Source organism: Eucalyptus grandis, chromosome 8 (assembly GCF_016545825.1).
Source record: "Eucalyptus grandis isolate ANBG69807.140 chromosome 8, ASM1654582v1, whole genome shotgun sequence".
Taxonomy (NCBI): Eukaryota; Viridiplantae; Streptophyta; class Magnoliopsida; order Myrtales; family Myrtaceae; genus Eucalyptus; species Eucalyptus grandis.
In genome coordinates, this window is record NC_052619.1 from 61,866,826 (window position 1) to 61,880,013 (window position 13,188).

Consider the following 13,188-nt stretch of genomic DNA (forward strand, 5'->3'; position numbering starts at 1 on the left):
AGATCTTTTCTTTAGATGGAAAGATCAACCTTAGGTTAGACATGACTCAATGGCTCATTGGCAATTCTTGATATATGTTCCCACGGATTATTATCCTTAATATCATCTCATTTTTTTATTGTACTTAATCTCATTTCATTTTCTGTACTCAAAACATTTTTTTATGAGTTTCGAATTCTCACGAGAAGTTGACAATCTGCCATTACAGATTTTTCTAAGACAGAAGGCCAAATCTTAATTTAGTTGAGACTCAGATGACCAATCCAAACTTGATATGACTTGTATGTGTAAAGATCAAACTTTTAAAATAGTTTCTACGGTGGTGAAAAAAGGTCTGACTTGATAAGAAATTCCTAAAGCCGCACTGATAAGGGAATTCTAGATCAGCCGGCCGATTACACTTATCTATCAGTACTATGGGTGTGAGCCTAGTGCTTCACAAGGAAAAATGGAAGAACTCCCTCTCCTCTGCACGACCTTCCGATTAGTTACAAGCGCCAACAAAGAACCAGACCCAGCTAGACAATGGTTTCCCTCTCAAAGTACTTTTCTTTCTCTCTCTTTTTCAACACTCCTTTCAATTTTCTTGTTGCTGCATTGCATTCCACATTAATTTTCACTCACTATTTATTTGCTTCAGTTCTGTTTACCGGATAACCCCAAGATTTCTAGAATTGTACATTCTAGATAGTATTAAAATACCATTTTGCTTTGAGGGTGCACGTCAAGTTTCAATTTTATTTTATTTTTTTCCTTTTGAATGTTTTCTCAGTTTCTCTGTTGCTTTTTTTAGGCTAAGAGTGGATTGCGACTCTTTTTGGTTTAGAGTGCTCCAAGGAACCTTCTGACTAAACTCCCCAAGGCCCCTCAGTGACTTAATAGGACTCTTGAGCTCTTTTACAAGTGTTGTTCTTGGTGGAGATTAAACTTTCTAGGTTGCTGAGTTTGGAAAAGGAAAGAAAAGAGTGCAATCTTTGTATCGCTGCTATGACATCATCAGTTACTTTCCGGGTGTCGCCTTATTCGGTGTTGAATTCGCAATTCAGGCCTCGGTGTATAGTGCAAGCTAGCAGTTCGGTTGGTGGAGATTCAACAGTCTCATCATCTCCTGAATTGGTTGCGTTGAATGGAGCTCCTCCTATTGAGGAGAGAGAGCAAATTGGTCCTTCGACTGGGGTAAATGGATATGTAGTTTCGAAGATTGATGTGGTAGAGAAGAAGAAGAAGGTGGAAAAGCAGCAAAAAGTACCGGTGCTTTGGAAAGCTTGAAGGTGTTGTGGGATGATGCGTATGGAACAAAGAGTGTGAATGACTATCTTGACTGCGCAAGGGATATGATCAGGCCGGACGGAGGTCCACCACGTTGGTTTTGCCCTGTTGAGTGTGGACATCCTTTGAATGATTCTCCAGTTCTTCTTTTTTTGCCAGGTAAAGCCTGGCTTCTCGCCTGATTGGGAATTTTACTGCAGGGGTTTAAGGAGATGACTGGAATTCTAGTTTGACAATATGCTTGTAGCTTTTACGAAGAGAATATAATGTACTCATGCATTAATTGATACCCAGGAGCTGTATTCTATAGGAGCCTAATTTTGCAGATCTCAAGTAAATTATGCCAATGTTTTAAAACATTATTACTGCTTCCTACAGGAATTGATGGCACTGGATGGGGCCTCGTCTTTCACCATAAAGCTCTGGGAAGGTGAGTTTGCATGTTCCAGCATTTTGGGTTCGAATTGTATTACAAGGGAAAGTATCAATGCATGAGAAGCATGTTTGTTTCCATGATTATGTTTGTACATATGACCAAGCATCTCAATGCAGATACCTTAAAACTGCAGGGCTTTTGAAGTTCGATGCTTGCATATCCCTGTTTATGATCTGACTCCATTTGAAGGTATTTCCCTTTCAAAGCCTTTTAGTTGCCGTGCATGCTGATGGCAACTGAGGGTGAAGTGGAATGTTTTTTAGCGGTGTCTAAACATGCTAAGGGCAGTGGTGTATTCATGTCATCTTACAATCATCCTTTTCACTCCATTTAGTCCCATATACATGGATATTGTCCTTTTCTGTTGCTCCCTGCTATATTCAATACTAGATCCCCGCCGTTCCTTCTCTCAATTCTTGATCTTATTATGGGTTTACAAGCCTTTTAAAGGGTGAAGATTTTCTTCTTAATACTCAACTGACGTTATAAGAAATGAAATAGCATGCAATCCTGAGAACTTGACAAAGAGCTTTTCGGATCTGTTGTATTTATACTTGTTAGGTCTGGTAAAATTCGTTGAGAAAACCGTTAAAGCAGAGTACGCCTCATCTCCCCATAAGCCTATTTATCTTGTTGGGGATTCCTTTGGAGGATGCCTTGCACTTGCTGTGGCAGCTCATAATCCTTCCATCGACTTGGTAGTTTTATTAGTGAATCCAGGTGAGTTTTCGGATTGGCGAGCAAATCATGAATTCGGTATATTCTTCTGGATTACAAGGCTTCTTTGAGACTCTGAGGAAGTCTGTTGTTTTCTCGGTCATGTTAGCTACATCAATTGGCCGTTCACAGCTGCAGTCACTGTTCCCGTTATTGGAAGCTATGTCTGACAATCTCCATTTCACGCTCCCCTATCTTATAAGCTTTTTTGTGGGTATGATATGCTACTTCCAAGTCTTTTTGTAAAATGATGATATGTCACAATGCTCTCAAGAGTTTTCCATAGTAAGATTTGATTTCTTTCTGAATCAGGTGACCCAGTAAAGATTGCAACAGCCAATATTGATAATATGCTTCCCCCGAGAGGGGCACTTGAACAGTTGTCTGTCAACCTCACTTCTTTGCTGCCTCGTCTCTCAGTAAGTGGCGTTTTCTCTGCCGGGATTAGCTTATTTTCTTTTCTCGTTTGTATTTATTGCTCAAAATTTTACAAATAGATGTGTAGCAGGCCTTCTATTGGGCTTCTATGCTAAACCTTTTCAAGTTTTTTGTCCTTTGCTGGGCTGTTTCTTGGTTATCTCGAGGCCCAATAATCAACTCCCGTTTCAGGGTGTGGCTGATATAATAACCAAGGAAACTCTTCTTTGGAAACTGAAGTTACTTAAATCAGCTGCCTCTTACGCTAATTCTCGTCTTCATGCTGTCAAAGCCGAAGTGCTTCTACTTGCCAGGTTTTTGCTTCTCAAAGCTTTGTCAAGATGGTGACATGTTTGTCAGATTGGGGTAGCAAATTGTTTTAGCTTAGGCTTTCATTTTATTTGATTGCTCCTATATATGTGCAACCATTGCCAATATCTATTTTTTCACTACGCCTCATGATCCCAGGATGAGTTTCGATGAAATTGTCATTCTGACTCTTTCTCAACAGCTGGAGAAAATAGGCTGCCTAATTGTCAGTTCATAGACATGAATATGCAGAGTCGTGTGTAGTATCTTCTTCTTTAGTAATCAGGCATATGTCTTTTGGCAATATGTAATGGCACAGGCATTGGTTTGAATTGGTTTCGCTTTGTAGCAGGGGTAGCAGCCATTTTCCTTTTTCTTTGCGTGAATAGTTTTGAAGTTTCTTTCAGCACAATAGCATATGTTCCATACATAAGCATCAAAACATACATGTATAATTATTGATAAACGCATCATGCATGCCTGCACAAGGTATGTGATTATTAATTGAGTTGTTTTCCTGGAGAGACAATAGTTTATCTGATTTAAGCATAGTTAAAAGTAGTTGCATTTTCTCAGAGGCTTCTATTGATTCAGTGGCAAAGATAACATGCTTCCTAGTCGGGATGAAGCTCAAAGGCTTATGAAATCATTGAAGAACTGCAGAGGTCGTTACTTCAAAGATAATGGACATATACTTCTAATGGTAGGTGAAATCTATGTTATTTTAATGTTGTAAAGCTCTTGGAGTTAGGCTCGGTTTGGTTTAGCATTTGGAAAGGACTTTTGGGCTCAAGTGGGTTTGGTCAAGTACAAATGTGTTTGGTTCAATTTTTTGGAGGATTTTGGCAAGATGCAATTGCATCTCAAGTGGCTCTAAGGGCCTTTAACTCAAAGTAGCGTTGGAGGTCCTTTGGGAAGTTGCATCTTCAAAGTATAAGTTCCATTACTGTTCCCGACTACTACTCATCTTCTCCGGATAAACAAACGGAGGCTGACGATTGCCAGCCAAGGGGCCGCTTGTGTCGACAACTACCGCCTGATGGGTCACTCAACCTTGGCAACCATCCCCTGAGATCACATGACTTCAATCGTCACTTGGGTTTGCGTGACCTAGGTGACAATTGCTTGAGGTCCAATGACCTCAGGTGAGGCTATTTGGTAGTGAAATCTTTTACTAAACGTCATTTAAGTCAAAATTATTTTGCAATGTACTTTAAAATTATAATTTATCAAATGCTATTTGCATTTTGAAAAATTCATTTAATCCAAAGGTATTTGCATTTTCCCAAGGACATTTGCTCAAAACCGAACCAAACTGGGCTTTAGTGTTTTCCAATGCCGTGTCTTGTTTTTGTTTTTTTTTTTTTTGGTCAAAAATGCCGTGTCTTGTTGAACAGAGCTAAAAGAGCTTTTTACGAAAATGGCTCATATTAAAATATAGTTTGGCGCTTATATTGAGATATATGATAGGCTACAACGGTGCTCGGATAGTAAAAGTTGACACTACAACTATTTTCTATGATGGAAATATGTTTAGTCAAGTTAAGTAGATAGTGTCCATCAGCCTCTCTTATTTAATCACCTAATTTCGAGTTAGTCATATCACTGAATTGAATTGATTGTACTAAAATTATTTACTATTTCTAGTGATGCTCGAGCTATTTTCAGACTTTGAGTCTCAATAAACCAAATTGACTACGCCACTTATAAGTCCAAAGGCATGTGGTATCATCCACATTCAATAGGCTCTATGGCAAAATCATGAATCGAAGAACCAAACCGGTTTCTATCGGTGCATTTCTAGAGTATGCAGAATAGATTTTAGATTCATCAAATTGAGGACTTGTTCCAATCAATAACTTGGAACTTAGAACAAGTCTTTATATTTTTCTTGTTCTATATCTCATCGCAGTCTTACAGTATTCCATGGTGTTGATGATGAGTATATAATGCGGAACTACTAGGCCGCGCTTTCATTTCCGACATATTCATGACTAAGACTTTTACTTTGTTAATGTTTTATATTCTTCATATATCTAAATAAAAGTTGTGGTCATTAGATTATAACAACAAATAGTGGTCATTAGAAGTAATAATTCATTGCAATCGTTCTATTAAGAATATAACTTGAACCTAGACAAATCCTAGAACCTATGACATGGTAGTTCCAAGGTTCTAAAGTATGTAGGGTAAATTCTAAGTTCGAAATTTGGGAACCTATTCCAATAGATAGGTTCTAAGTTCCAAGTGAAAACAAGGCTAAACTTGGAATTGCACAGCGTTAGTTAGAAAAATAGCAAGCAGATCATCATTGTGCAATTCTTGTGGCTGATGACGGATCTTAGTCTTAGCTCCTTTGGAAATTTGGAACATAGTAAAGTTAAATTTCCTGTTGATTATGTGCAAAATATAAATGCTGTCTTGCAATTTCGTGAATTCTATAATCTCTCTCACGGTTCTATTTATTTATTTGTGAATGCATCTCATGATGAAATTGCATGGTTCTTCAAAATATCAACCCCTGCTTTTCAGGAGATTTTGTCTATAAATGTCTCTTTATGGTGCTCCCTGTTTATCCATCAGTAATTAGATTGAGATTGCAGGAAGATGGTATTAGCTTGCTGAGCGTCATCAAAGGTACCCACACGTACCGTCGAACGAAGAGGCATGATTACGTCTTGGATTTCCTGCCTCCTAGCATGTCAGAATACAAACTAGTTTTCAATCAAGTAATGGGGTAATTCTGCAAACAAAGACTTCTGCTTGTCTTTTCTTGCTCTTTCCTGCGTGGAACAGAATGAGATTTTTCTGAATGGAAACTAATATTTCTTCTACGTCTGCTTGAAGACCTAAATTATTCAGCAAATGTTTCAAACCAGATAATTGCGTTGTCAAGTTTTTTTTTTTATCTGATTATTTGCTACTTCACTTTCTATTTCTTTTGCTATATCTCATTCAAAATTGATCTGCTGCATTAGTGCATGATTTTGATTTCATCACCAGTTGATGCCTGAAATCTCAGGGTAAAGCCATTCTCATCCCGTGATTTTCAAAAGAAACATGTCGTTGACACCTAAGGGCGCGTTTGGTAACGTTTTTGTTTAAAAATTGTTCTAGGAACAGAAATAGAAAAAGTATTTCTGTTCCGGGAACAATTTCTGAACAAAAAAAACGCGTTTGGTAAACTTATTCGGGGAACAAAAATAAATAGAAACATGTTTGGTAAATTTGGATAATTTTTTTTTTATTTCTTTTATTTTTTCTATTTTTTCTTATTTTTCCTTTTTTTTTTTTTTTCTTTTTCATTTTTTTCTTCTTTTGGCGGTCGCCGGCCAAGGCCTTGGCCGGCTGGCCGGGCGAGGCGCGGCTCGCCGGGCCACCGCCAGGCGACGCCGACTCGCCCGAATCCGGCGAGGCCGAGGCTCGCGCGCCGGGCGAGCTCGGCCTCGCCGGATCTGGGCGAGATCGAGCTCGCCGGGCCGGCGCAAGGTCGGCCTCGCCTTGATCCGGCGAGGCCGAGCTCGCCGCCTGGGCCGGGCGGGCGCAGGCGCGGCCTCGCCGGGCCACCGCCGGGCGAGGCCGAGGCTCGCCGGCCGCTGGGCGAGCTCGGCCTCGCCGGATGCGGGGGCGAGATCGAGCTCGCCCGGGCCGGGCGAGGCCGACCCTCGCCCGGCTACGGCGAGCCCTCGCCGTGGCTGGGCGAGGCCGCCGGCCAAAAGAAAAAAGAACAAGAAAATAAGAGAAAAAAGAAAAAAAGTATTTCTCAAAAATGTTTCAGAAACAAGAAACACAAAATTTGTGTTTCTTGTTTTTTTTTTGTTCCGGGAACAAAGAACAAAAAAGGAACAGAAACGCACCCAAACGCGTTTGTTTCCTTTTGTTCCCAAAAAAAACAGAAAAAGTGTTTAAAAACAAAAAAAAAAGAATACAAACAAACGCAGCCTAAAGTTCTCAACCTGAATGTCATTTGTTTATCGAAAAATATGATCTCTTATTACCAACTCTAACGCTATCAGTGGCCTCCTTGGGCAGAGCACAAACATGGATGACCATACTCTTTCCGCAAGCGCTTATTTTACATGCTGATTGATTGATTGCAACCAGTCAGCTTTAGTCTGATGCTGTGGTTGAATAAATGCAGAGTGTTTCGCAATGCATCTGGTTCGGTACTATTCTCAACATTGAAAGATGGGAAGATAGTGAGAGGCCTTTCGGGGGTTCCTTCTGAAGGACCGGTGTTGTTGGTCGGTAATCACATGTTGATGGGACTCGAGGTTTTTTCGCTTGTTGAAGAATTCTTGAGAGAGAAGAATGTTGCTGTGCGCGGGGTGGCTCACCCAATGTTGTTCTCTAGTAGAACGGAAAATCTATCTTCTGAATTTGGTCTCATTGATTGGATGAAAGCATTCGGAGCAGTTCCTGTGTCGGGAAGCAACCTCTTCAAATTGTTTTCGACCAAATCTCACGTTCTACTTTATCCAGGTGGTGCACGCGAGGCTCTTCATCGTAAGGTGTGTAAGTACATTCCTTTCGGTTCAATTAGTTCTCTTTTGCAGCGTAACTGCCGTATTTGCTCTTGTTTTCGCCAAAATGGTCCTAATAAATAATGTAATCATTCGAGAAATCTCTGTGGAAAATAACTTTTCAAGTGGAAGTACCATGTCTCGAGGCTATAAGGTAAGAAGGATCTTCCGCAACATAAGTTCCACGAGAGAAGATGTAGAGCCATGTGGAGAAGGAGAATTCAAAATGGCGGCCGTGTAGAGGCGGTGGTAGCAACGTCGGATTCCGTGGCCAATTAGCTCAGATGTTGGTGGTGGTGGTGGTGGTAGTGGCAGCGGTCTAGCCGATGCTGTTGTCGGGGTGGATAAGAACCTTAGCAAGTCTTGAGGAATAATAAGTTTGCATAGTTAAGTACGTCTTTTCTAGTTAAGGGCCTTAAACGTCAATCGACAGCTACTTTTTCAGAGACAAAAATTCTTAGTTGTACATTATATAGATTATTTGGGAGCACGACAAGTAATTTGGTCTGGCCATTACCTCTTAGATTATTCGTCATCTGAGGTTTCACATATATTAATCAGAGTTACTCGTAATCACTTCTTAGCTTTTTTGTGCATCTTTTCAATGAAGTAATGCCTTGAAATGTTAACATCAGCGCTATCCGGTTCCATTTGTAGGGTGAAGAATACAAGTTATTCTGGCCAGAACAACCAGAATTTGTTAGAATGGCTGCACGGTTTGGTGCCACAATTATACCATTTGGAGCCGTGGGAGAGGATGATTTCGCAGAAGTAAGATCTCTCTATTTCTGCATTAAAGTTCGTATTTAGCATGATCCTCTGCAAAGATTGGGAATTCAAAACTTGCATAGCATTTTATCTATTGTGGCATTCGTGACTATTGCCCATTGCGCTCTTTTGCTTGCACCTTTGTCGGAGTTCGAGTGTGATCTTTCGACTATTTTCACCTAATTTAGTTAATCACACACATGGTTGTATAAATTAGGCTGTATCAAATACGTTTTGATGCATTTTTTGCACAAACTTTTGCATTGACCATTGCTGTCTATTATTTTAAGTTAAACGAGTCACAAAGCGAGTTTAAAATTAAAATGAACTTGCTCGTTTATATGATGTACTTCAGCATTCTATTATGATAATGATGTGCTTATTTACTTTGAACGAGCAGTTGGTACTTGATTATGATGATTTCATGAAGATTCCAATTGTCAATGACTACATCAGAAACATGAATCGACAAGCTCCACGAGTGAGGTAGATCCCTACTCATGAATGATCGAAAGATTCTGTATATAGATTTTGTATGGATAACCTTTTAAATCAGAAAATCATTTAGCATGCTCTGACCTTTTTTTTTTCTTTTTTATGTTGAACTGAATTATGTCCTGCTTGCTAGGGAGGGTAAGAGCGGAGAGGTTGCAAATGAACAAGGTTTTCTTCCAGGGATTTTGCCAAGGATACCTGGCCGCTTGTACTATCTGTTTGGGAAGCCCATAGAGACAAGGGGGAGATATGACATATTAAAGGACAGAGAAAACGCAAACGAGTTGTACTTGAAAGTAAAATCAAGTGTCGAAAGCTGCATCACTTATTTGCTCAAGAAGCGAGAGGAGGACCCTTATCGAAGTATATTTGATAGAGTCACGCATAGAGCGTCAAATTCTCCTTTACATAAAATTCCAACATTTGAGCCTTGATAATTTGTGATGATTGCGGAAACTATTTCTACCTTATGTATTTCATTTTAGAGTGACCGGCTTTTGTCTCAGCCGAACATAAATATTTGTAAGTACATTTGAATATATTTATTTTTTAGTGAAAATGCAATATATTTTGTCGAGATTTAGATGGTTAGCGCTTTTTGGAATAATCTAGAAGACAATCTGTATTTTCCTAAAGCAACGAGTGAGGAAAATCAGAAAGCATTTTAGTCAATGGGTATCATATTCCTTGAAATAATGGGATTAGATTTAGTCCCTTCCTCCATGCTCACAGCTCCCTCTTTCATCCCCTCTGGCAACTTCCAATCAAAAGAGTGCAAGACATTGCTAGTGCCAACTTGATCACTCTCAAAAGCACTGTGGAGAGCCACAAAAGTCCACAGACCTATGATTGGGCCTTGCAGTGGTAGAATCTTATCCCCATTGAAAATTTGAAATCCCTAGGCTTCCCCTCTACCCCACTCTAAATGTCAACAGCTTAAAATGATTCCCATGTAATGGATCGAACTGTCCTTGAACCTCTCAAGCTCAAACTCCCCATTGCCAACCTATGGCAAGGCTCGAACTCGCCTGTGGCCGATCGCTGGCTATTGCATTGATCAGCAATTGGTTGAGGAAGAATAAATAAAAAGAAAAGAAAAGAAATTATAATTTAAAATAATTAAAAACTCAAATTTTTTGAAAAAGGAAAATATGTTTGGTGAAAGAAAGTGCTTGGTGTAGAAGTGAAAAAAAAAAAGTAACAGAAACTTTTAGAAAAGTGAAAAAAATTCCCCACTTTTCAAGGTGTTTTTTCCATTAGTGGAAAATATTTTCTTTGATTAGTTTATTTTTCATAAATTGAACCCGAAAAATATGGAAAACGTATTCTTGTAAGTTATTTTCTATAAAACAAACGAAGCTTAAATCTTATAATATTCGTAAAATCTTTTTTTAAGACGAGAATGCCACACCTTTATTTTGTCGAGGCTCAAATTACTATGGAAAGTTACCAAAAAAGTCTTAAATCTATTACATTTGTGCCAATTCAATCTTAGACCTTTCATTTGTGTCAATTAATACTTAAACCTTTTTCATATTTTGTTAATTGAGTTTATTCAATCAATTTTAGCTAGAAATCACTGAAGTGGGTATTGATAGTGCCATCTAGGACAATCACACTGACATTGACAATTTTTTTATAATTTATTTAAAAATTTGAACTTTTTAAATATTTTTATTATTTTCATTCTTTCTTTTTCTTTTTTTTCTCTACCAAGTTTAGTAAGGGAGGCAAGGGTTCCAAAGCTCTGACTGGTCCCAAGCAACGGTCAACCGACCCTCGCCTATGATCGATGAGGATTAGCCAGCAACCCTCTTAGGGGAAAGGAAAAAAAAAGAATACAAAATTCAGAAATATAAAAAAAAAATTATAAAAACTGCTCACACAACATCGACACATCACGTAGGAGAGACAATGTCCACGTCAGTGATTTTTTTTTTTTTTATGGCTAAAAGGCTGTGAAAATGTTTAAAACTCAACCAACATAATTGAAAATTTTACGATCAAATTGAAACAAATACAATATGTGTATGATTTTTTTTTTTAATAATTTTCCCAAAGGACTAACTAAACATGAGATATCTTGCACACTTGGAGAATTAAATCTATATAGTTGGTCTAGACCTTATGTCTGCTCCTTATTTGCTAAGTTGATATCGAGAGTTGTTTTTTCCCCTTGTTAGAGCTATCTTCTCTGAGAAAGAAATTATGTTAGACTCAAGTACGATTTAAGAAGAGGCCACTTGCCATTTGCTTGGGGAGTTCTTTTTGGCTCCTATCCTCATGCAGTAAATTCTATTTATAATATGAAATCTTTCAGCTGCAACTATATTTTTCGTATTATGAGTACATGTCAATTAGCGCAAGCAAACGTAAATATTGGTTTTGGCTAAACTTGGAACCGAAAATTATAAAATATATATATTGCATGGTCCGGATTTCCACCTGTCTCTCCATTCAAAAGTGAGCCTCGCTTTTCGTCCTTCGGCTCTCTCTCGAGAAAATATTGGATGGGTCTGCCGTCACTTTACTTGTTACGTTACTGGATACGTGCCCATAACCGAGAAAAGAAAATGAAGGAGAGTAGTAGGGAGAGCTGGTTCGGTTTAGGTAAATCTAGAAGGTGGCCCCAACAGCGGGATCAAAACTGGAGAAGAGATGGAGAGGGAGAGAGGCTTGCTTGGGTGGTCAGTAAAATCTGGGTAAATTTCAGCTGATGGGGAGTGAGTGATGGTGGCCAGAAACGAAGAAGAAAATGCAGGTGGGGAAGAACTAAAAAAGATGGAGGGAAGAGGAGGGAGAGGGCGATGCTCGGCCCCGGTCGGAGATGCTGGAAAGCTTAGCTTCGGTGTTGGAAACATTGAGACAGAGAGCTTCCGCCGAAGTCTGATAAGGGGCAGAGCATTAGCATCGATCACAGCAAACAAAGGAGGGGGCAGAGAGTGAACTGGAGCAGAGGAGAAGGTGCAGAGGGAGGAGGAAAGGGTCAAAAGTGGGCCCCACTTTGGACACGTGGCGAAGCGGACGTGGAGGTCCAGCACAAGCGGACGTTGTCCAACCTTTGCATTTTCAAGATAGTGATGGGCCAGAAAGGTGTTATCTAGGTTGCACCGACACGGACACGCGATACGCGACACGACACGCCGACACGTTATTTCTCAAAAGTAGAAAATTTTGACACGTTCCAACACATTATATATTAAATAAATATTTTAATATATAAATACATAAATAACTAAATAATAATAATAATAAGAGCCTAGAATTAATCTATACTAAAAACATTAATCATACATTTGTTAATATCATTCATTGTTTTAATTTGACAAATTCAACTACATTTCATTGTAATAATCCATAAAACTTGGAGGAAAAAACAAGTAATCCACGTTTCATTATTAAATTTAAAATTTAACAATAAGAAAAAAATCAACATTCCATCATCAAATATAACAAAAAGTCATTTATCCACATTATCTACTTCTTTAAAAAAAAAAAAAAAACTCTCTGGTTCATCAAGCAAAAAATTTGCAATTTCAAGCACCCAACATCTTCAAATGAGTATTAGAAATCTGTTTTAGCTTTTATTATTATTTTTTATTTTTTTATATATTTATATTTAAACCTCAAAAGTTTTGGAAATTTGTAAAAATAACCCCGTGCGTGTCGAAGTCACGTGTCGGAATTACCGACTCGCGTGTCGGAGCATGTCGAAGGTAGTTGACCACGTGTCGGATTTTCCGACACGCGTTGACCACGTGTCAGAGCGTGTCGAAGCGTGTCGGAGCGTGTTGGAGTGTCGGACACGACACGAAAGGTCTCAGAGAGTGTCCGTGCAACCTAGGGTGCTATAACTTCACACCGAACTTTGAATTTAGCTTCCCAAGATAAATTATTATTTAGAGATATGATTCTTGAAATATTTTCTTGAAGAAAAGAAAGACTCATGCGTGTGTCACGGCCCAAAAGAAAGCCAATCCAAGAGGGTTCTAAGGGACAGGGTTCTAAGGGACGGGCGTGACACATCCATAGATCAAGCAACCCTCGGCTTGTATTCCCGAGATCTAGGGTTTTCTCGAATCTTCTAGAATACTCTTAAGGGCGGGCGATACAGTAATTGTATTCGTATATAATAAATGCGAGTAGTTGATAGTTGAGGAGATGTAATCTCCATCGTTAGATCGATGAGAGATCTACGGATACGGTTTGCCTTGTCTTTGTATAAATAGGGGTCTTATCCCCCTCATTGTAATC

The 13,188-nt window shown here is 39.1% G+C and overlaps 1 protein-coding gene across 1 annotated transcript; it reads left to right on the forward strand.

The window, feature by feature from the left end:
- Positions 1-847: 847 nt before the first annotated feature.
- LOC104415484 (acyltransferase-like protein At1g54570, chloroplastic) lies at positions 848-9,517 on the forward strand. Its single transcript, XM_010026785.3, is given in 14 exon segments — positions 848-1,254; positions 1,257-1,428; positions 1,648-1,699; positions 1,839-1,894; positions 2,267-2,425; positions 2,532-2,636; positions 2,735-2,841; positions 3,032-3,153; positions 3,743-3,851; positions 5,752-5,885; positions 7,290-7,659; positions 8,329-8,442; positions 8,840-8,925; positions 9,068-9,517. Coding segments are annotated over 14 exon segments (2,154 nt in total). The 5' UTR covers positions 848-987; the 3' UTR covers positions 9,369-9,517.
- The last annotated feature ends 3,671 nt before the right edge of the window (positions 9,518-13,188 follow it).